A 21,597-nucleotide genomic window follows, 5' to 3' on the forward strand; every position below is an offset into this window, starting at 1 on the left:
GCCGCAGAAGTTGCAGGGTGAAGCACTCCGAAGGAAAAATGAGACCAGGAAGAGGGGTGGGAGCGTGGGGGAGTGGGGACGGTGGGAGCCGGTGCTTCTGGCCTTTGCACTCGCTCACTGACAAGACGCTTGGCACAAAGCAGATGGACCAGTGGATGGACTGTATAAGTTACCCACCCACCGTAATAGAGCATTTGCTGTCTGTCATTTAGTCCTACTGGCAAACAACTTAAATGGGAACTTTTATCATCTGTGCTTTTCAAAAGAGGAAACTTGAGTCCAGGCCAGATCGTGTGTCTGCTTACACGGCGAGGAAGTCGCCGCACGTGATCAGGGTCTGTTTCTCCCACCACAGCCATTCCCACCTCTGCACTAGCCGCTCCTTCTGCCTTGAATGACTTTCTCCCAGATCCTTTCCTGGCTCGCTTCTTATTGTCCGGTCTCAGCAAAAATGGCACTTCCCCAGACCCCTCTGAAGCCCATCAGGCCCCTTTTCTTCTTCAATCACAGCACTATGAGTGCCTAAAGTCGTCTCATTTGCCTGTTTTTCTTTGTCTTCACCTCTGGAACATAAGCTTCATGAAGGCAGGGGCCTGTGGGTCCTGTTCACCCACATCCTGGCTCCTCGCATGTAGTAGGCACTCAAATGCCTGTTTAACAAATCAAGTGGTCCCGGGGCTGCTAAGTCCTTTCCACCCTGGCTTTCCCCGGGACATTTCATTCACTCTGTGCATCAAGGCGCTGTTGGTGTTCGTGTGTTGCAAGGGTAGGGGGCTGAGGTCCTCTCCTGCCGGGAATTCCGGCCCAAGAAGCGAGGGTCACTGCTCGGTTCAGGGGCGACTCGGGCCTTGAGGTCGGACGATCACCAAATAGGTTTTTGAAGCCCGAGCTGACTCCGTGGCAAAGCCTGCAAGCTTGCGGGAGGCTGCTCCAGGCCTCTCTACTGTAACGCGCGCGCAGTCACGACCGCACCGCGCACGCCCTGGCCCCGCCCCTCGGCGCCGCGCACGCCCCGTCCCGGCCTCCCCGGCGCGCCGAGCCAGGGCGGGGCAGGCAGACGCGGGCCCGGAACTGTGGAGCGAGGCTCGTCCAGCTTTTCCGGCGCCAGGTCCCGGGGCCGCCATGGAGCCCCGGGAGGTTGCGGATGCCGTGGAGACGGGGGATGAGAACGTGATTTTGGAGGCTCTGCTCGCGTACAACCGGGAGGTGAGCGGGAGCTGTGGACGCGGGACGTGCAAGAAAGAGGTGGGGCCGGGTGGGGCCAGCGCGCGTGGCTGGCTTTCGCGGGGCGTGAGTGGTGAGCGTGGAAGGGAGCGCCGGTGGGGGAGGGGCGCTGACTCGGAGGCGTTGCTGGGTGACAGGTGTGTCGGGGTGGGGCGCAGTCTGTTCAGAGCCATGCCTGCGGCCTCATGCCCCTATCTGCGGAGCCGCGGTCCTGCACCGGTGAGTCTGTGCCTTCTGAGCCTCTGGGTCTCTTTGCAGAACTCCCAGAGCTTCACGTTTGATGATGCCCAACAGGAGGACAGGAAGGTGGGTCCTCACCGAGGGGTAAAGGGGCGGGGACGGGTGGCCCAGGTACAGGAGCCTGGTGGAACCGCTCTTCTCCCTGCCCACAGAGACTGGCGGATCTGCTGGTCTCCGTCCTGGAGCAGGGCTTGCCACCGTGCCGCCGCGTCATGTGGCTGCAAAGCATCCGCATCCTGTCCAGGGACCGCAGCTGCCTGGACTCTTTCACCAGCCGCCAGAGCCTGCAGGCACTTGCTTGCTATGCAGGCATCTCCGCCTCCAAGGAGTCGGAGCCCCTGGACATGGATGTCGTGCTCGAGTCCCTTAAGTGCCTGTGCAACCTCGTGCTAAGCAGCCCTGTGGCACAGGCGCTGGCTGCAGACGCCGGGCTAGTGGCGAAGCTTGCCGAGCGCGTGGGACTGTGCCGCCAGAGCAGCTTCCCGCACGACGTCCAGTTCTTTGATTTGCGCCTCCTCTTCTTGCTAACGGCACTTCGCACGGACGTGCGCCACCAGCTGTTTCAGGAACTGCAGGGAGTGCACCTCCTGACGGAGGCGCTGGAGCTGACGCTGGGAATGACCCCCAAAGAGAGGCCCCCTGAGCTCCTCCCTACCCAGGAGACTGAGCGGGCTATGGAGATCCTCAAAGTGCTCTTCAACATCACCTTCGACTCCATCAAGAAGGAGGTGGATGAGGTGAGGGCTGACCTCAAACTGTGGGTGGATCATAACAGCTTGGAGTTATCCTGGATTTGTTTCTCTGCCGAGTATCTTCAAATTTTCGGGTGTCCCACCAGGAGAAGGCAGGGAGATCCCCATATTGGACAAGGGCCTCAAGAACGGTTTCTGAGCGAGTTGTAGGGCATAACTGGATCTTGCAGCCTGGTGGGAGGACAGTGGTGTCTGTGGGAGGCCGTCAAAGATTCCTCACTAGAGGCAATGAGCGTGGGGCTAGAACCAGAGCAACTTCATCCCAGAGGGGTCTGTTCATGTTCTTAACCAAAAGAGTATTCTTAAGGTCACCAGGAGAGGACGAGGAGCCAGGGGCACAGTAGAGGAGATGCGTAGTTAGTCCACGTGGTCCTGGAGTGGGCTGGCAGCAATGGGGGCAAATGGGGCTGTCTCTCACAGAAACCCCTTTCTCTTTGGTCAGGAAGACACTGCCCTTTACCGGCACCTGGGGACCCTTCTGCGGCACTGTGTGATGGTTGCTGCTGCTGGAGACCGCACAGAGGAGTTCCACGGGTGAGGGTGGTGCTTGTCATGCTGCTGGGGAAGTCTGCTCACAAGTCTAGGTGGTGGTTCCCAGACCTAAAACGTCTTCATCTGTCTGGGTGGGACCAGACATCGGTGTGTTTCCAGGGACCTCCAACACTTACAATATGTGGTTAAGACAAGAGCTGTAAGTTTGGGGACAGTAATGTGCCACTCAACCTTGTTAGAGGCAGCAGACGGCGGGGTATCTATAGAGCAATGTGATTATTCATATTTATTCTTGGTGACCTGTGTCTAGGCAGGTTCTGATTTTTGTTCATGATGCTTCCACCCAGATGTGTGGTAGGTTGGGCATCTGCAGAGAGTGCACCCAACGGTTCTGGTACCTAGTGCTGCTCCTCAGGCCCCTGGACACTGGCTCATGTCATATGTGACCCCAGCAGGTGACAGCAAGGGTTGTACCCATGCTGGGGCATTGGACTCACCAAGCCCCCGTTTCCATCTGTTCCTAGCCACACAGTGAATCTCCTAGGAAACCTGCCCCTCAAGTGTCTGGACGTCCTTCTCACCCTGGAGCCGCACGAAGGCTCCTTGGAGTTCTTGGGAGTGAATATGGATGTGATTCGTGTCCTCCTCAACTTCCTGGAGAAGCGTTTGCACCAGGTGGGCAGGGGGACCTGCTGTAGCTCTGGCCCAGGCTTTCTCAAGCAGCTGTGGTCACTGCTTTTGCAGAGTCCACACTGGTAAGTGGAGAGCAGCTCCCCAGTGTGATTCAGGGGGTGCCTTCAGCTACTCCATGGTCTAGCAGGTAGGAAGGCAGATCCTCCTCCCTGAGAAGTATGCAGACCCTGCCACACACGGAAGCAGGTTTTCAGAATCTAGCAAAGAACTCATTTTTTAGATCTCTTTGTGGATGCTTTTGAGTGGTCCGGAGAAGCCTCCTGGCCCTTCCTTGTGATCCTAGACTTATAGTGTCACTCTGCACAAGTAGACCTTGGTGGTAAGCATCAGCTGTTCCTTGGCATCACTAGGGACCCACAGGATCCTCGAGCCAGAGACTCCCTGATTCCTGCAGCTGTACCACGGGACATCAGCTGGTCGGGGTTCCACCCAGCCCCTCTGTAATTTGCAGGCATCATACAGGCTGAAGGGTGTGACAGCTCAGATTTAGTAGAGCCCATGGGAATCCATGTTGCCCATAGCTGGCTTGTGTGCTGGTGGTTTGCTAACAGCTTTAAACACTTCCCCACAACTCTGGTTTATGGGTAGGGAAGTTAGACTCAAGGCAGTTGAGTCATTTGCCCCAAGTCACATGGCATGTGAATGGCCTCCTGACTTAGGGTCCATGCCTGTCCCTCTCAAGAGTTCACACAGACACCCACTGCTCACAGTTGGTCCCTCAGCTGACTAACCATGGCGGGGCCTCTTCCTAAGTGCCTCCTGCCGGGACCATGTGGTGCATGTGCACCACATCCCCCACCCCCGGCCTGGCCTCGAGTCAGGTGGGGCACAGTCCCGGTGACAGAGGCTCCTCTGCAGACGCACAGGCTGAAGGAGAGCGTGGCCCCTGTGCTGAGTGTGCTGACGGAGTGTGCCCGCATGCACCGCCCTGCCAGGAAGTTCCTGAAGGCACAGGTATGTACAGGGCAGAAGGGCCATGGCTGGGCCCTGGTCAGAGACCCTGGCCATTCTAGGCCCAGGCTTAGGGACAGCTGCCTCCCCAGGTGCTGCCCCCACTGCGGGATGTGAGGACCCGGCCAGAGGTTGGGGAGCTCTTGCGGAACAAGCTGGTTCGCCTCATGACGCACCTGGACACCGACGTGAAGAGGGTGGCTGCTGAGTTCCTGTTTGTCCTGTGCTCTGAGAGTGGTGAGTGGGGGGACTGGCTCTCGCCTGCCCCCCTCCAGCCCCTCCCAAGCCACGTTTGCGCACTGACTTCTGCCCTGCCCCTCAGTGCCCCGATTCATCAAGTACACGGGCTACGGAAATGCCGCAGGCCTCCTGGCTGCTAGGGGCCTCATGGCCGGGAGCCGGCCTGAGGGCCAGTACTCGGAGGACGAGGACACAGACACAGAGGAGTATAAGGAAGCCAAGGCCAGGTGTGTGCCCCCCATCCTCGGGCTCCCCTCACTCAGCCCCCATCCCTATTCCCTCACCCACCTGGACCCGCAGGGTGGATGGGACAGGGTGACAAATGGGTACGACCTTTTGGGATGAAGCATCTGTCTTCTAAACGACACTTACTCTGACATCAGGAAGTTCTGTTGAACACAGAGGCTGAAAGGGGCTGAGCAGGTGGTCCAAGTGGCAGGAACTGCTCCTGGAGGGAGGTCTTTTCTGCAGTTGCCTTGCCTCCCCACACCCAGGAAGATGGGTTTCTTGCCATTCCAGGGCCAAGCAGGAAGATACGGCGCTCCCCCACCCCATGCAGCCTCCTCCTGTCCTAAAGAGTCTCTAATGCATTCCCCACACACCTCTCTTACAAAACAGCATAAACCCAGTGACTGGAAGGGTAGAGGAAAAACCACCCAACCCCATGGAGGGCATGACAGAGGAGCAGAAGGAGCATGAGGCCATGAAGCTGGTGAACATGTTTGATAAGCTCTCCAGGTATGTGGCATGGAGGGGCCTAGGGCCATTACAGGGAGATGGACCCATGTCTTTTTTTGTGAGCCCTGGGAGGTGGGGTCAGAGGAGGGCTTACATTCTGGGAAGACTGCATTATCAATGTTTGAAATCACCTGTCCAGGAGGAAATCCCCTAGAGAAGGGTTAGGGTTGAGATCAGTATTATGTCCATTTAACGGTTGATGAAAACTGAGGCCCAGAGGAATTAAGAGACTGCCTAAGGTCTCAAAGCTTAGGTAGCAGTTAGGATTCAGGCCTGCTTAACACAGTTCCCACCCAGCCTTCTCTAGTAAACAGGAGCAGCTTAGTGGAGCAAAAAATAGCAGCCAGGGGTGCGTAGGACCCCTGCACCCCAACCCAGGCCCCTTCCCCAGCCCTACGACCTTTCCCCACAGGCACAGAGTCATCCAGCCCATGGGGATGAGTCCCCAGGGCCAGCTCACATCCCTGCAGCATGCCATGTGTGAGACCATGGAGGGGCAGCTCTCCTCGGACCCTGACTCGGACCCCGACTGAGAATGGCCGCTCTTCTGCTCCCCTTCAGAACTGGTGCTGCTTCCAGAGGTGTCCTTGAGGCCGGGCCCCAGGGAAGCCACATCGCTCCCTCCAACTTGGGGACCCCTTTCTCTTTACGCCCAAAGTTCTATCCATGATTCGCCTTTGGTCCGTTCTCTTCTCTCTAGGACTGCAAGACACTGCAAGGTCTTGTCCTGCTATAACTCGGGAAGCTCAGCCTTCATGTGCGCCTGAGGGCAGGGCTTAACTGATGGCAGAATGAGCATGCATTTGGGAGGGCAAGGGCTGAGCATGGGCACTTGCAGATGCAGGCATGTCCACAGCTGGCCTGCTGGCCCAGAGCTGGTGTCGGGCAGGTGCCACGTTTCACAGGGGAAAGGACCTGCTGGAACTTCATGTGCTAATGTCAGAAACACGCTTCCAAGGTATGCTCTGCTGTTTTTTGTCCCCATTGAATGCAGGGCTGGTTGCCTCTTGCGTCCTTGATCCTGACTCAGCACCCAAGTTTTCACTGGTTGTAGCAGTTGAATCTCAATCCTTCCCGTTGGCTTAGACCATAAATACATGAAGGAAAATGTCCCCTCTGAAACCATAAGTCTAGACTTCTATCATGTACCACTAAGCTTCACAGAAACATCATTCTGGAATAAAGAGTTCCAGACAAGAATGTGTGTGTGAATATACATGTAAAATACCAAGTATAGGCACAAGCAGAATTGAGAATTAACTTCCCTCTTAGAATTCAGCACTCTCCCCAGATGTCCACACTTGTGTTTTGTTCTTGAGGCGTCAGTTAAATCTGCTCCAGGTGGGCTCCAGCCCAGACGTCCAGTGGGAAGAGAAGATGCCGGGAAGGTGGGAGCACCGGGGCAGGAGCCAGGGGTCAGGAAGGTTGCCTAGGAGGTACCACTTGAGCTGGGCCTTGGGACAGCCCCAGGAGGGTCCTGTTCAAAAGCAAGGAGCTCACGCAGGTTCTGCCCCAACAACAGTGTGGCCTGAGCACAGCCAAGGTTTCCAAGGGAGTAAAGCCATCTGTCTTAGAGGTTAATTCTAGTAGCATTATTGGTAGAAGGCCTTGCTGGGGAGAGTGGAGACAGGGAGACAGAAAGCTGCTGGAATGGTCTGAAACAGGTGAATTTTGGGGGGAGAGGTTGATGTGAAAGGCATCAGGGTAGAGAGAACAGGACAGGGTTACCCGCAGTACGGGGTGCCGGGTGCTCCAAAGGGCCTGTGCCCAACTCCAGGATGAATCCAGGGACAAGTGTTCTCAGCCCTCGGGCTATCCCAGGAGAGGGGAGACACCCACACAGCCCCAGGCACCCCTTTCCACATTCGCTGTCGACACCTGCATTCCCTCTGAGGAGGCAAAAGTGAAGAGATGCCCAATTTTTATATTAAAATTTATTTCATGCCAGAAATGAAGGACAAACTAAACTGAAAAGAGCAACATGCTAGAAAACCCTAGCACACTGCATGGGACCCAGGCCCACACCTGGGGTGTGACGGGCTGCTCAGCCCAAGACTGGGTCTTTCCTAGTGGACAGAGTTTGCCCTTTAGATGAGGTCCAGCCTGGGGTTCCAGTCAGTCTGAGTTCAAGAGGTTCCCCATCAGAAGAAAGCTTTTCGGCATTAAGAATTCAGCAGAATGAAAAGTTAAGCAGCAAAAAGCCAGATCAGGCAGCTCCTTCCCATCTGTGGCTGAGGTGGCCCCAAGTGCGCAGAGCTCATGACCTGGGCAGACCCTCCAGGGGCAGCCTCAGGTCGCATGTCCTAGTTTAGCCAAGACTTGTAGGCCTGTCCGAGCCGTTCTTCAGCCACGAGTTCTCATCAGAAGTGGGCAGTGACTCCCATGTAACCATTTCTGGTTGGGAGCAGCCCTCACTCCTATGTGTCCCAACCATCAAGCTAGAACACAAAGGAGAGAGGAAATCAGTTACTGAAAACATACCTGGGCAGATCTCAGGGCCTGCAATGGAACGTTCCATAAAACGGAAGCTCTTCTGTCTGTGCAAATGCTGCTGTTCAGCCAAGTTAAGACAACGCCGTCAGGACTGAGCAAAAACGGGTGGCTAGACGTAGGGCTTCATTTAGGAGCCAGTCAAGATGTACTGAGGTTCTCGTGCCCAAGGACATTCACTGTCTGGAAAAGTGGCCCAACTGAGACTGCAGTTCACCCTGAGTGTTTACTCTTGGGTAGCAACTCACAATAAACCCCCAAAATCATAACTCATTTCACACAAACCGGTGAAACTGGAAGATTTCACAGGTCAAATCCTATAGGACTACTTCTAAAAACTCCTTAGAGGCTACTTGACTTGGTCTTGCTGTTACACGGAGTAGGAAGTCAGCCAAGCTGCCAGGCAGACCTGACCAAGACCTCCACTGCCCTGCGAGCGAGGCCTCTGCTGCTGCTCCTCTCCCGGAGCGAAGTGTCAGCTGGACTCTGCTCCCACTAAGGGACCCAGAAGGCGACTGTGACCTTTGATGGCCTTCATGCCCCTCCACATAGTGAGAAACTGCACCCGCCTGCATCTTAGCCCTAAGAGCCAAACTCCAGGTTGGAAGGCAATGATGTCTAATACCATGAACCACAGAGTCCTATTCTTAAAAGCCTTGTATTCTCAATTTGGTTCAACTTGGTAAGAAATCAAGCTGTAGCCAGAGGCTGGGGGCTTTTGCCAGTGGAGGTGAGAAAAAGGGCTGACCCATGGCCCTGAGCCCTGAAGCAGTGACAGCCGAAGGGTGGAGGTTTCCCAAGGCCATAGAACATAAATTACAGCATTCTGGTGAGATCCACTTTGAGCAGTGTTAACACCTGGCTGTAATCATAAACCAATCTCTTTAAGACGACTAGACTTCAAATGATTAATGCTGCCTCCTGTAGAGAATAACCCCCCACATCAAGGCTACCCGTGCTAACTGATTCTCAGAAGAAACTGCGTTTTCCATAACCTCACTTGTTTATAGGAGGTTTAGCACCTAGAGAGGTCAAGGCTCTTTGGCTTTCTACCCTTAGAAGATGGTGCTAAGTCAACTGCTCTCACACTGATTATTTCCTAAAAGCATCAACCCACACAGGTTCAGAGAACTTCAGAGTCACACCTCAGTCTGGAGCTGCTTGGTACTCCTTTCGCTTAGGAGACAAAAGACAGCTGAAGGGTGATGTGTGCAGGAGACAGCCCTGTCTGCCCAGAGCCTCGTGCCGACTCTGCCACTCAGAGCAGGCACAAAGTGTCAGGTCTTCATCTCTAAATGGGATTAATAAGAATTACAGCACCTGATTCACAAGTACAAAGATGGCCCCAGACAGTGCCTGGTACAGCGTAACAGCAGCATTTCCTATCACTGTAACTGTTTTAGCCAGACAGGGCTCCATACCAGGTGGACCAGGCCCCACAGCAGAGAAGACGGCCCCTCCTGTGACTGCTCAGCCATCCGTACCTTTCCGGTTTCCCGCTGGATGAGGTCCCGCATCTCCTCCGTCCAGCCCAGAAGCTCCACCAGCCTTTTCACGCCATGAACCACATCCCCCAGCTGCACCACATCCCTGCTGTGAGGATGCCTAGCCAAGGACCCCACCAAGTCCCGGTTGATGAGCAGTCGGGGCACTGAGCTCCGTACGGCCTCAGACAAGCTGGCAAAAGGTTCCACCTGAAAAATCGCCCAAACGTGAGGAGCACAGTGCCCGCCCTCCCAGGCCCACAGGCCCTGCCACCTGAGGCCCCCCTCATCCATCCCCATCTTTGTCTTCTACATCTCCTGCCCCTGCGTGAGTCCCTGCAAAGTTTCATCTGGGCTCAGTGCCAGCAGCTACACCTCAGCTCACCTGTCCTCCCACCCACACTGTCTTCTCCCAGCTCACCGCCAGCATGACAAGACTCGTCTGCCTGGTCTCCCTCCCTGCGAGCAAGGACCTGGTCCCTCACAGGGGCACCACTGAGAGCAGGGCCTGGCACAGACCAAGCAGAGTCGCTAGAAAAACAGACAACTCTGGGCGTCTGGCTAGCTGGGGCCCTGAGTGCAGATCTTTCTAGCCCTTCTGCCCCATTGGTGCCTATGTCCAATCAGGCACAGCCCATTGCAGGGATTCACTACATCCTTCAGAAACTTCCTGAGTTTCAGATCCAGATGCATCTCCCAGGCCCCTCAAACCCACGTGTGCAAAACCGAACCTGGCGTCTCCCATCCAGATTCTTTCTCACCAGCAAATGCCCTGAACCCCCACAGGCAAGACAGGCACCTCCCTCTAAGGTCCTCCAAGTGACATCAAGTCTGGCTGCTCCCCTCCCTACTATCTCTCACAGCCACACAGTCTGACCGTGCACCACCCCTGGACATCTGCTCACTTCAACCCCTGCTCCCTGAGTCTCTCTGAGCCCAAGGATGACCACCTACACCCCTGGTTTCACTGCTTCCACATAAAGCCCGTCTCTTTGATACGTACAACATGCAAGGCCTGCTCCCACCTCACATCTCCAGGCCCCATCCTCTCACACACTGTGCCCACCCACACTTTGACACCTCCGAAGCTGCGCGTCCTCCCCCCTCCCTGCTCTCCCACTCAGACTGCAGCGCCCGAGGCCTGGACCCCCTGCTTCTTCACATGTTGAATCCACTCACCTGCCAAAGGCAGGGCCCAGAGCTCCCACCAGCCCCGCCTCCTCCACCTCGCCCCGTTAGCCTCCTCCCCACAGCTCTGTGCACCACTGGGCCTGCTGACCAACCTCCAGGGAGGTCCCGAGGATGAGCAGCAGGTCTGCCATGGGGAAGTCAGCCACATGCAGCAAGAACCTGTTGGGGAGCAGCTCCCCGAAGAACACGATGTCAGGCTTCACGATGCCAGTGCAGACCGGGCAGTGGGGGACCCTGTCCGCCATCACTTCAGCCTGTGGACACAGGGAGAGTGGGCCCAAGGAGACCGTCACAACACACTTCAAAAGGAAAAGGCAAAGACAACTTCTTCTTGAGAAACTGTCACGTTCACAGCAGCTAAGACAGTAGCATAGCAGAGCCCTCGGGGGCATGATGACCCAGCCTCGGCAATTACTGGCATTCTGCCAGCTTTACTTCCTACAGCGCCCACAGGCTTCAGGGGAGGCTGCAGTATTTGAAAGCAAACCCTGGACGTCACACGACATCTGCCGCACTGAACACCACGCTCTGCACCTGGGGAAATCCTCTAGCTATTCAGCGCTGAGGAAACACAGGTGACCCTTGAACAAGACAGCAAGTTAGGGACACCAGCCCTCAGCACAGCTGAAAATCTGCACAGAACTTAGGGTTAGCCCTCCATATACACGGTTCCTCCATACCCGTGGTTCCACACCTGCAGATTCAACCAACCACGGACCGTGTAGTCCTGGAGTATACATTTATTGGAAAAAATCAGCATAAAAGTGGACCCATGCAGTTCAAACCCACGTTCGAGGGACAACTGTACTGATTACATAGTCCTCAGAAGGCCCTCTGTAGGCATTTGGCCTACAATAGTGTTATTCAATGAAAATGATGGTATAAAATTTGTCCCTGATTTTAGCTGAAGTGACCATGACATCACCTTAGCCCTGGAAGACATTCAGGTCGGCCTCAACTCACCGGCTGGAATTATGAGGAACACCATTTTCCACAGACCTCCTCCTTGCAGGCTAAAGGGAAGTAGAGACCACTTCTTACTATATCCTGCTCCACCTGGGTTGATGCTTTGGCTGGACATTAGAGGAGGAAACTAAGGAGAAAGACACCTGTCTTTCTAAGAGAAACCTTTACAGCTAATGGGATTTGTTTTTGCAGGCTGAACCCAGTAAGCACCAGCAGAAACGACAGACAGAAGAAGTGCACTATTCAAAGACTTCAGATGCTATCAGGTGCGTATCTAAAACTATATTATGTTTACATTTTTAAAGAGGCAGGCTGAAATAGCTATTCGAGATAGAAAGCTATACAAAATAACGCAGTGGATTTGAAAAAGAACCAGCTAGGGTTTCCAGTAACAAAAAGTGGAGTACCAAAACCTGAAGCTCAGTGGAGAGGCTTTATCCTCTGTGACAGAATAGAATATTGATAAACTGGGAAGGAGACCAGGAGAAAGACTTGGAACATGGCACAACCGTGCTGAAGAGAGAAAGGATGTGGGCACGGGCGAGACTGCCTCCGAGACATGCACCGTGAGGTCCACAGAGAGGGGATAGGACGTGGGCCGAGCAATCAGTGTCCGAAGGGATCGTGACTGAGGATTTTTCCAGCAAAGATGAAAGATATCAAACCACAGATTCAGAAAGCTCTACAAAATTTTAGTAGAAGTCAAAGGAAATCCATATGGAGACATAGCACAGTAACAGTGCAAAACTTCAAAGACAATGAGAAAGGCTTTAAAAAATGTGCAGAGAACAGACAGCAACAAACTGATTCTAAAGTTTATTTGGAGAGCAAAAGACCCAGAATAGCCAGCAGCGTGGAAGGAGATGACCCATGAAAGAAAAAGACAGTACATTGGACTTCATTAAATCAGAGACTTCTCCTCTGTGAGAGACAGTGTCAAAAGGATAAGATGACAAGTCATAGGCTGGGGAAAATACTTGCAAAAGACATCTGATATCCAGAACACACAAACAATTCTTAAAACGCAACAGCAAGAAAATAGCAGCCCAATTAAAAAGTGGGCCCAAGACCTCACCAAAGAAGATAAACAGATGGCAAATGAGCAAGAAACAAGATCAACATCATATGTCACTAGGAAGCTGCGAGTTCAAACAATGTCACTACACACCTACTAGAATGGCCAAAATCAGAACACTGACGACACCAAGTGTTGGTGAGGATGTGGAACAACAGGAACTCTCATCCATTGCTGGTGGGAATATAAAATGCTGCACTTTGGAAGAGTGTGAGATGGTCTCAGAGGTGTGTAACCTGAGGTCCACAAGCAAAACTAAACAGTCTTACCGTATGACCCAGTAGTCACACTCCTTGGTATTTACCCAATGGAGTTGAAAACCTGCACACAAAAACCTACACATGGATGTTTATAGCAATTTTACTCATAACTGCCAAAACCTGGAAGCAACCAAGATGTCCTTTTGCAGGTGAATGGAGAAACAGTTACATCCAGACAATGGAATATTACCCAGACTTAAAAAAAAAAAAGATGCTGTCAGGCCACGAAAAGACATGGAGGAACCTTAAATACACATTGCTAAGTGAAAGCCGCTGAGAAAAGGCTGCACACTGTGTGATTCCAACTCTATGACATTCTGGGAAAGGCAAAACTATGGAGACAGTAAAAAGATCAGTGGTTGCCAGGGGTTTGGGGCGGGGAGGGAATAGGATTGACTGATAAGTGGTTACAGGGTTTTCCTTGGGGTGATGAAAATATTTTGGAATTAAATAGAGGTTGGTTAGTTAGTTAGCTGCACAGCCCTGTGAATGTACTAAATGCCAAGGAACTGTATACATTAAAATGGTTAATTTTATGTTATGTGAATTTCACCTCAGTAAAAAAATAAAAGGATCCTGTGCCACATTGCTATTTCAGAGTTTCATATTTATTTAAGATTTTCTACTGTGTCCTACTCTACTTTAAAAAAACCTATCCTGTTCACAAATATTCATAGAAGTACATGGGGGTGTAAGCGTGGGTATTGTGACTGTATTATTTTTAATAGTAAAAATCACAAACATCATAAAATGTCCCACAGCAGGTGAACAGCTAAACACAAGGCTCTATAAGGACTAAAAGCAATGAGCAGAGCTGTAGTTATCGACACAAGATATCCACGAAATTCTGCTCGGTGACAGAGCAAGTTGTGCAATATTAATCTCAATGGTATCATTTCTTTAAAAAATTGTAATCGTGTGTGGGTTTAAGTACCCAGAAATGTGCATGTATATTTATATATGCATATCTTTTTTTTAAGCCCTGGAACATTATACACCAAACGGTTAAAAGTGGGCCATAGGAACTGGCTGAAGGGAGACTCACTTCCCCCTACGTATTTCTGCATTGCCTTAATTTTTTTTTTTAATTTGCAACAATCCTATGGTCCAATAAGGTTATATTTACAGGTACTGGGAGTTAGGACTTACATACTTTTTAAAAACTGAGGTATAATTGATTTACAATATTGTGTTAGTTTCAGGTGTGCAGCACAGTGATTTGGTGATACATGTGTATATGCATGTACCTACATCCTGGTTTTCAATTCTTTTCCATTATAGGTTATTACAAGATACTGAATACAGTTCCTTGTGCTATACAGTAAATACTTGTTTGTATCACCTTAAATTTTTACAAGCATGTATTACTTTTCTAATTTAAAAATAAAGAAAAACATTTTCACGGTATTGCTGCTGTTGTCCTTCCAACATAACACTTATAAAATGCCACTCTTCCAGATTACCCCCAGTGAGAAGTGCGTGCGGGAGGGAACTGTCAGCATGACAACTCACCCAAAAGGCCTCCTCTGGGATGGGTCTTCGGCAGACGGTGCAGGTGGCAGAGGCAAAGGATCCATGAGCTTCAACCAGCTTTGAGGCAGGGATACCAGATGCTGAAATTCAAACCAAAGCTAAGTGCTGCTGCCTGTTGTGGTGAGCACACGGCCCCTTAGCATGACCTCTGTACTGGGCAGGCCCCCCAGGAGGAGTCACAGCCCTCAGTGCAAGTGGTACCCAGCCTCTATCACTGCAGAAGACACCCCCACTCATCAGAATAAGCACAGGCTCCGACATGGAGCCAAATCACAGGCGAGACGAAGCCTGTGAAAACACAGCACAAAGGACGTCTGATGTAAGTTCAGATAAAATTACATCCAGTACCAGGAAAACATTTTCTATTCTATAGACACCAAGTAAAAGTGAGAAGATAACATAAATCCATTTCCAAAATCCTGTGGAAAAACAGGCAAAAGGTAACTTAGTCATGGAAGTTCTATTACCACTATCAGCTTTTGAAAGGCCGTGGACATACAGACCAGTGAACTCCCACTGTCCCCACGACTGTCCTAGCTCACACACACTGCAGCTCACGGCCAGACACTCCCGCCTCCCCACGAGGTGCTCACTGCTGTGCGAGGGGCTCCAGGCTGTAGAACCCTTCTGGCAAATAAACATTTTCCTGGAGTCAAGATAACTCCTTTCTTCAAATCACAAGACACCTGCAGCCTGGCTAAGCTGCTGCTGGCTTGCTAGGAGTTGACTGTTAGCACCTGTCAGATTCACTGCACATAAGAAAAAGCCCCTACAAATGCTTCTCTGAGATACATGGCCAGAGGTCAGCATGCCCTGTGAATCGCTGGTCGTGGCCACCACCTAGACACAGTCAAGAAGCAATCATACAGCCCATCTGATGATCTTAAGGAACTGTCAGTGGTTTCTCTGTGTGCTAGTGACGTCATGGTTGTGTTTTAGAGTCCTTTTGCTGTCTTTACAGATTAAGTTTATGATGAGAGGGACATGCGTCAAAATAGCTGGGGGTGAGAGAGAAGGTAGGAGTCAGACACAGACTAAACAAGGACAGGCCATGGCGAGGTGATGAGGACATGAGGGCTCATGACAGTCCTCGCTTTCTTTCTGTGTGCTCGGAAAATTCCATAATGAAAATTTTAAAAAAGAAATCATCAGATCAGATCAGATCAGCAAAACTAGAAGCTCCTAATGTCAACCTTGGTCCTATCCAAAACTCACAGCCCAAAAGAATGAGGTCCCAACACTGGTACTCTTGGCATTTTTGTTGGGGACAGAGGCATAAGTTTTGGGCTTGAAACCAGTCATTAGCATGGGGACTAAGCGCGGGGCCGCAGCCCTGTGCAGAAGCAGGCGCCCGCGCCCCTCACGGGACAGAGAGGAGGGCTGGAGGCGGGCCTCACCTCTCTCAAGCCCGTCGATGTTCTGGGTATACAGCCGCAGAAGCAGCCCCTTCTCGTGAAGCAGTCGGAGGAAGTAGTGCGTGGCATTGGGCCTGTAGTTCCCAGGGTACAGCTCCTTGGCAAAGGTGAAAAATGGCTTGGGATCTTGAAAGAAAAATGCGAGCTCGAAAATGGCCTCGGGGTAGGGGACCTTGTACTGTTGCAGCCTGGTGTAGTAGCCAGTCCCTGGAGACCTGCAGAGGGAAGCAACAGGCTCTGAGCCCTTCAGGAGACAGCAGGCAAGTGGAGAAAACCGCCGCAGCGGGTGAGGAGGGCACACGGAGGTGAGGGGGTTGCTGCAAGCACCTGAAGTCTGGAATGCCGCTGGGCGTGCTGATGCCGGCCCCCACCATGGCCACCACCCTCCGGCAGGCTCCAGTTTTGATCAGCTCAGCCACGTCCTGCAGGAGGAGCTTCTGCTCACTGCTGCCTCCACTTCCAGAGATGCTTGAGGCACCAGCAGAAGGAGATATGGGCCTTCTTCCACCTGTAATACTGGCAGAAAAAGGAGAGTGGCCAGGTAACCGAGGATGATCAAGCTCATGCCAGCAAGAATGAGCAAGGTCTGCCCTACCCCACCCCCAGCACTGAGAATGACCACACACTTCCCTCCTGCCCCACAAACCACCAACTATCTCATCATGGCTGACTACTAGGATAAAACAGAAAGCACTCTCAACTCAGAAATCAAGAGGAACTTGGAGTACTCGGGAGGAAAATGTCAAGTGAATGGGAACCGTGCAAATAAGGAAAGTATCATTTCATAATTCTCGTTATCGAAGGCCAGTGCTGAAGGCTCCAGCCAGAGCCAAGGGCATCCCTTTGTGGGGGCTCTGGGGGTGCTCTCTGCAGAGCCACACACCCTAACATACCTAAGACATGACAAATACTTAGTGACATTTAAAGAAAGTTACATCAAATATCACCAGGATGAAGAGTGGGTTCAAGAGACCATTCCAGAAAGAAACACTCATATCCTGACAGCTAGGGATTCGAACTGCGGCAGAGACTTCATCTTCAACATTCACGGCCTTTTAGGAGGCTGCACATATCATGTGACAGCCAAAGAAATCACATAACCTGGGCAAAGCAGTGGGCAGACTGGAGCTTGGGGGTCTCTCAGCAAAACTCCAGAAGGCTTCTCAGGTCATCTCCAGAAGCCAGGAGCCGAGACACTCACAGCAAGGTGAACTGTTAGGAGTATGAGACGGTCTTCCACAGGGAAAAAGAGAAAGACACACAATAAACAAGTCACAGGCTTCAGAGTTGCACCAGGACTCTGTAAGTGACAACACCCAGGGAACACTGAGGAGGAAACAAAGGCGACACAAGCAGTGCACAGCCTGGAGCAGTACCTGCAACATCCCACTGCAGTGAGTCTGCAACTGTGGGCTGAGCAGGCACGGAAGGCCCTCTGGGTCTACAGATCCGCTCTCTGGGCCCTCACCTGGCATGGGATCGAGAGGCACTTTTTCACCTCCTGGTATCACACTGGCAACTCACCCAGAGTTCAAGACTGCCAGCCCCACCACACAGGGCACCTTCCTCACACCTCAAGGGCTGGTGGCCACCACATCTGTCTTCCAGGAGAAGACCCTCCTCCAGAACACTGAACCTCGGTATAGAACCTTCTGCCCTGACAGGAAAAGAGACTCAAAGACCTGAACTGACACCCCTCCCCAAATGACTGACAAACCTAAAATGAACACAGACATAAAACTAGGGTACAGAGTATTTCTATTACTCATTTGTGATACAGAAGTAAGCATCCTAGAAGCACATCTTTAGATACGTCAGGACAATTCAGAGCTCATCTTCTAGGACTGTGATCCTAACTCACTTTCTTGCTTGCTCCTTGTCTTTGGTTTTTCTTTTGCTCTTAGAAAACAAACTAATGTTGCAAAATCTGCACAGACCACCCTGCTTACACACTGGTGCTGAGGTCTCCCCTAAGCCCTCTGCCCTCCATAGCACCCTGACACCTTAGCACAACATACCACACCCCAGCGACAGTCAACCCTGCTCCTCCCTGTCATATATCCTCCCTTCCTGGTCCTTGTATACACCCTGCACCCGGCTCCTTCTGCCTGAAAAGAACTTTCTCCACCCCAGCATGTCCAAATCTCCCAGAGTTAAGGCCAGGATCGGTGCCACCTCCTTCAGGAAGCCACCCTGAATCTAGTGAGAAGCCCTCCTCTCTCCTCCTGTGGAAGGTGACAGTACTGGCTCCCTCCCCCTTTGAGGGTGCCTGTCACCCGTTCCCTTCCTGCCCCTGCACAACTGCGTCTCACACTCCACCCTGGGGTCAGCAACGGTGCAACTCAGGGGCTCGCTGGCTGCTCAGTCCACTCGTGATGCCTCTCCTGCCAAAGTATCATCTTGGTTTTCCAAAGTACAGACCTTGGAAAGATGTGTAATGAGGAAAGAGGAACGTGGCTAGGGAAGGCGTGTGTGCAGGGCCGAGGGCACCACGAGGAGAGGCAGAGCCCTAGCTCACTGCCTGTCTCGCCAAGTCGCTCAAACACCCTGAGCCTCAGCTGCTGAAGTCAAATCAAGGGAGTGAGAGATGGTTCTTATAGCCTTTTGAAAAGATCTATAGCTGTGAACCTCCCACCTGAAAGTACAGGAAATACAGGCAGCAGGGAAAACACTGTTTCCCGACTCCTCCCCATGCTCTTGGGGAGATGCCCACAGACTCTGAAGAAAATTCTGCTGCATCAAAGACTTGCATAAAAGCACCCACCAAGGCATCTCCTCTGAGTGCAAGTCGATGAGATCTCCAAAGGGGGTTTTCCAATGAAAACTGGTCAGCTGGTTAGGAAAGAAAGAGAACGCTCTGGTTTCAACTACAGCTATTAAATGCCCCACTTCACACAGCATTAAGAACATCCATTTACTGAACTCCTCCCAAATGCAAATTATGATGAGAAATACAAAAGGAATGAGAGTAGTTTTTTATTTTTTATAGAGGGGAATAAGGTTCACAGGAAACATCTGACTCAGATACCTGCAACTCTGGTAAGCAGCACCACATACTGGAGGGCCACCCACCTGCATGTGAGAACGCTGACACGCTCAAAGCTTTTTCTTTCTTTTTTCAAATGAAGTTATTGGGGATTGAACCCAGGACTTCGTGCATGCTAAGCATGCACTCTACCACTGAGCTACACCCTCCCCCATAGAAGAAAGTTGTGACATTGTGATTTATAATAAATACATATTTTGGCCTTTGTCCCAAAACTCTTGCATTTTCCTAAGAGCAATGGGAGCATCTTTTTACAACATTGGGTCTTTTGGCCTCAGTTCCTGAAATCCCTTCAGAGCCAGGAAGTGAAACGGGTGTCTTGTTATCCATAACAAGTCTCCCACAACCACGCGGAGTCTGTGTTAATGAGGTGACTCTAGAAAATCCCCCAAGGATGGGGGTATGGTGGCCAGGGGAACCACCCATGATTAGAGGGGTGGAGCCTCCATGAAAACCCGTAAAGGGGGGTCGTTCAGAGAGCTTCCAGGTTGGTGAACCAGAAAGGGTCCACATGCCAGACTCCACCCCCCACAGGGGACGTGCCTATGTTTGGAACCTCCCCCTGTGTCTCTTTATCTGGATGTTGATTTGTATCCTTTAATATCATCTGTAATAGACCAGTAATCTAGTAAGCAAATTGCTTTCTGAGTTCTGTGGGCCCTTCTAGCAAATTAATCAAACCAGAGAAGGGGGTCATGGGAACCTCTGATTTGTAGTCGGTTGGTTGGAAGCACAGGTGACAACCTGGGTTGGCATCTGAAGTGGGGGCCGTCTCATGGGACTCAGCCCTTGGCCTGTGGAGTCTGGTGCAATCTCCAGGCAAGCAGTTAGAATTCAGTTAAATTTGATACCCAGTCAGTGTCTGTGGAAAACTGAAGAACTGCTTGCTGGTGTTGAAAAAAACATCACGTTGTAGAAGTTACCACCATGCTGAGTGCCGACTTGGGTGTCAATATTACTAATATAAGGTGTTGCTCAGGGTACTCCTTGCATTTCTCATCTACATAAGATACTTGTCACTGAATTTTACCAGATGTCAAGACTATATTGAAGGTGAAGGTGATAAAGTATGTGCTACTGGTAGTAGGGGACTTGAGGAGCAATCATGCATGCTGCTTGGAAAATGGAAACAAAGGGTAATGTCATGGAAGAGCCCTAAAATACTCAAAAGGCAGAAATTCCAAACTGCAGACAGCCCATGCAAACGGACTGCTCCTCACTAACACCCCCTTGCCTCCTGTTTTGGGGGCGAGTGGTAGCAAGGATTTACTGAATGACAGTGGGGCCGTGAGCAGCACCTGGTAGACCAGGTCACTGTTCATCCCACATCCCACTCACAACTGCCTGCAGATTCTGAAACTGGAGTGACGCCACGGAGGCAAGCCCTGGTCTGGCCCCTGCTTCGTCCTCATACCTAGAACAGTCTGGCAGACAGTGAGGTCAGTAAGTTTCTTGGTATCTCTTTATTAAACTCTTCAATATTTTTGATAGCTGTGTAAGAACGCATTAAGTGAACATACCACTGTTTACTTAAATAATTGTCTATTATTGGTCATTTCAGTTACTTTCCTAACAACTATGGGCCTTAAGATTTTTCCATTTGTAGGTTCAGTTCCTAGGCAAGGATTCCAAAATGTGCAGTTACTGTGTAGACGCCGGCAGGAGTAGTAATTGCACAACCTTTATGGGGGACAATAGAAATGGAGACGCAGGAGTTCCACTACCAGAAATTTATCCAAAAAGGAAGGTACAAACAAGGTTACTGAACACAGCATTATCTGTAATAACTAAAGATCGGAAGCTATGTCAACAAGAAAACGGTTAAAGTATGAGACATCCATATAATGGAATTCTACAATCAGAATAATTCTAAGAGTGAGAAAGCATTTATGTTTAGAAATGGGAGTAACTCCAAGACATGTTAAGTAAAAACGGCAACGCACAGAACAGAACCTCACTACACGCTCACACACGCCCAAACGGCCCGTGAGAAGAAACGAAAACCGACGCCACCAGTGCCAGCAGAACAGCCCTCCGAGCCGCGCGTACAGGACCTCGCCAGTTTGAGCTTCTCCCACCGCCCCGCGGACCGCGCAGGGGCAGCCCGACTGCCGCGCTCCCCGGAGAGGGTCGGTCTCCGACCTGGGCCCCGCCCGGCCCAGCCCGGCCCGGCCCGGCCCGCCCCGCCGTCGCCACCCGGAACGAACCGAGGCCGGCCGGTCCAGGCCCGCGCACCTCCCAGGCCCCAAAGCCTGAGGGCGGGAACAGCGGCACGAGCCCACAGCGCCATGTTCCTCCGCCGCCCGCGGGCGTCTGGGTGCCCAAAGGTCACGACCCACCAGTCCTCGCCCTGCTCGCAGCGCGCTCCGCCCCCGCCCCCGCCCCCGGCGGACCCTGGCCTGTCGCTCCCGCTCTTAACCAGCCCGGGCCAACCAGGTGGAGGTGGACGCTAGTGGGGGAGGTTTTCCAGTCTCTCGAGCTCCGGCCTCTCGTCCCGGAGACCAAACCAGGAGTCTTCATTTCTCTACCCTCGCTCCCCACTTTTCTCAGTTGAGATGGCGATGATAACTAACACTTTGGGAGCACTTACTATGGTCAGGCATCATATTTACACTTAGTCCTCGCAGACACTACGAGGAAAGTACTATTGTTATCATCCCCAATTGAGACGAGAAACATTGGGTCACAAAGGCCGAGGCCACGCAGCCGGTCGACGGCCGGGTCGACCCAGGAACTCGAACGACTCAACGGCACGGCCAGCTGGAGGGAAATCTTGGTCCAAACCCGGAGGCGCGGTTACCAAGACA

The 21,597-nt window shown here is 51.9% G+C and overlaps 2 protein-coding genes across 4 annotated transcripts; one reads left to right on the plus strand and one right to left on the minus strand.

Annotated features, from left to right (window-relative positions):
• Nucleotides 1-1,025: 1,025 nt before the first annotated feature.
• Nucleotides 1,026-6,530, plus strand: RIC8A (RIC8 guanine nucleotide exchange factor A). Of its 2 annotated transcripts, none has more exons than XM_031448502.2 (10): nucleotides 1,026-1,206; nucleotides 1,483-1,530; nucleotides 1,617-2,201; nucleotides 2,659-2,750; nucleotides 3,233-3,383; nucleotides 4,260-4,355; nucleotides 4,445-4,589; nucleotides 4,675-4,819; nucleotides 5,211-5,330; nucleotides 5,743-6,530. In XM_031448502.2, the coding sequence occupies exons 1-10, from the start codon at nucleotides 1,123-1,125 to the stop codon at nucleotides 5,861-5,863; spliced, it is 1,587 nt and encodes a 528-aa protein (XP_031304362.1). In that variant the 5' UTR covers nucleotides 1,026-1,122; the 3' UTR covers nucleotides 5,864-6,530. The 2 variants fall into 2 exon arrangements, with proteins under 2 accessions (XP_031304362.1, XP_064347962.1); XM_064491892.1 differs by having other exon boundaries at nucleotides 1,027-1,206; nucleotides 2,022-2,201.
• A 719-nt stretch (nucleotides 6,531-7,249) lies between these two features.
• On the minus strand, nucleotides 7,250-21,583 carry SIRT3 (sirtuin 3). Of its 2 annotated transcripts, none has more exons than XM_031448506.2 (7): nucleotides 21,381-21,583; nucleotides 16,072-16,260; nucleotides 15,727-15,959; nucleotides 14,309-14,409; nucleotides 10,588-10,749; nucleotides 9,305-9,514; nucleotides 7,250-7,768 (listed from the first exon to the last, which is right to left on the minus strand). In XM_031448506.2, exons 2-7 carry the CDS (start codon nucleotides 16,116-16,118, stop codon nucleotides 7,748-7,750), a joined length of 774 nt encoding a protein of 257 aa, XP_031304366.1. In that variant the 5' UTR covers nucleotides 16,119-16,260; nucleotides 21,381-21,583; the 3' UTR covers nucleotides 7,250-7,747. The 2 variants fall into 2 exon arrangements, with proteins under 2 accessions (XP_031304366.1, XP_031304364.1); XM_031448504.2 differs by lacking the exon at nucleotides 21,381-21,583 and adding an exon at nucleotides 20,998-21,149.
• Nucleotides 21,584-21,597: the final 14 nt, after the last annotated feature.

This window comes from Camelus dromedarius, chromosome 12 (assembly GCF_036321535.1).
Source record: "Camelus dromedarius isolate mCamDro1 chromosome 12, mCamDro1.pat, whole genome shotgun sequence".
In the NCBI taxonomy this organism is placed as follows: Eukaryota; Metazoa; Chordata; class Mammalia; order Artiodactyla; family Camelidae; genus Camelus; species Camelus dromedarius.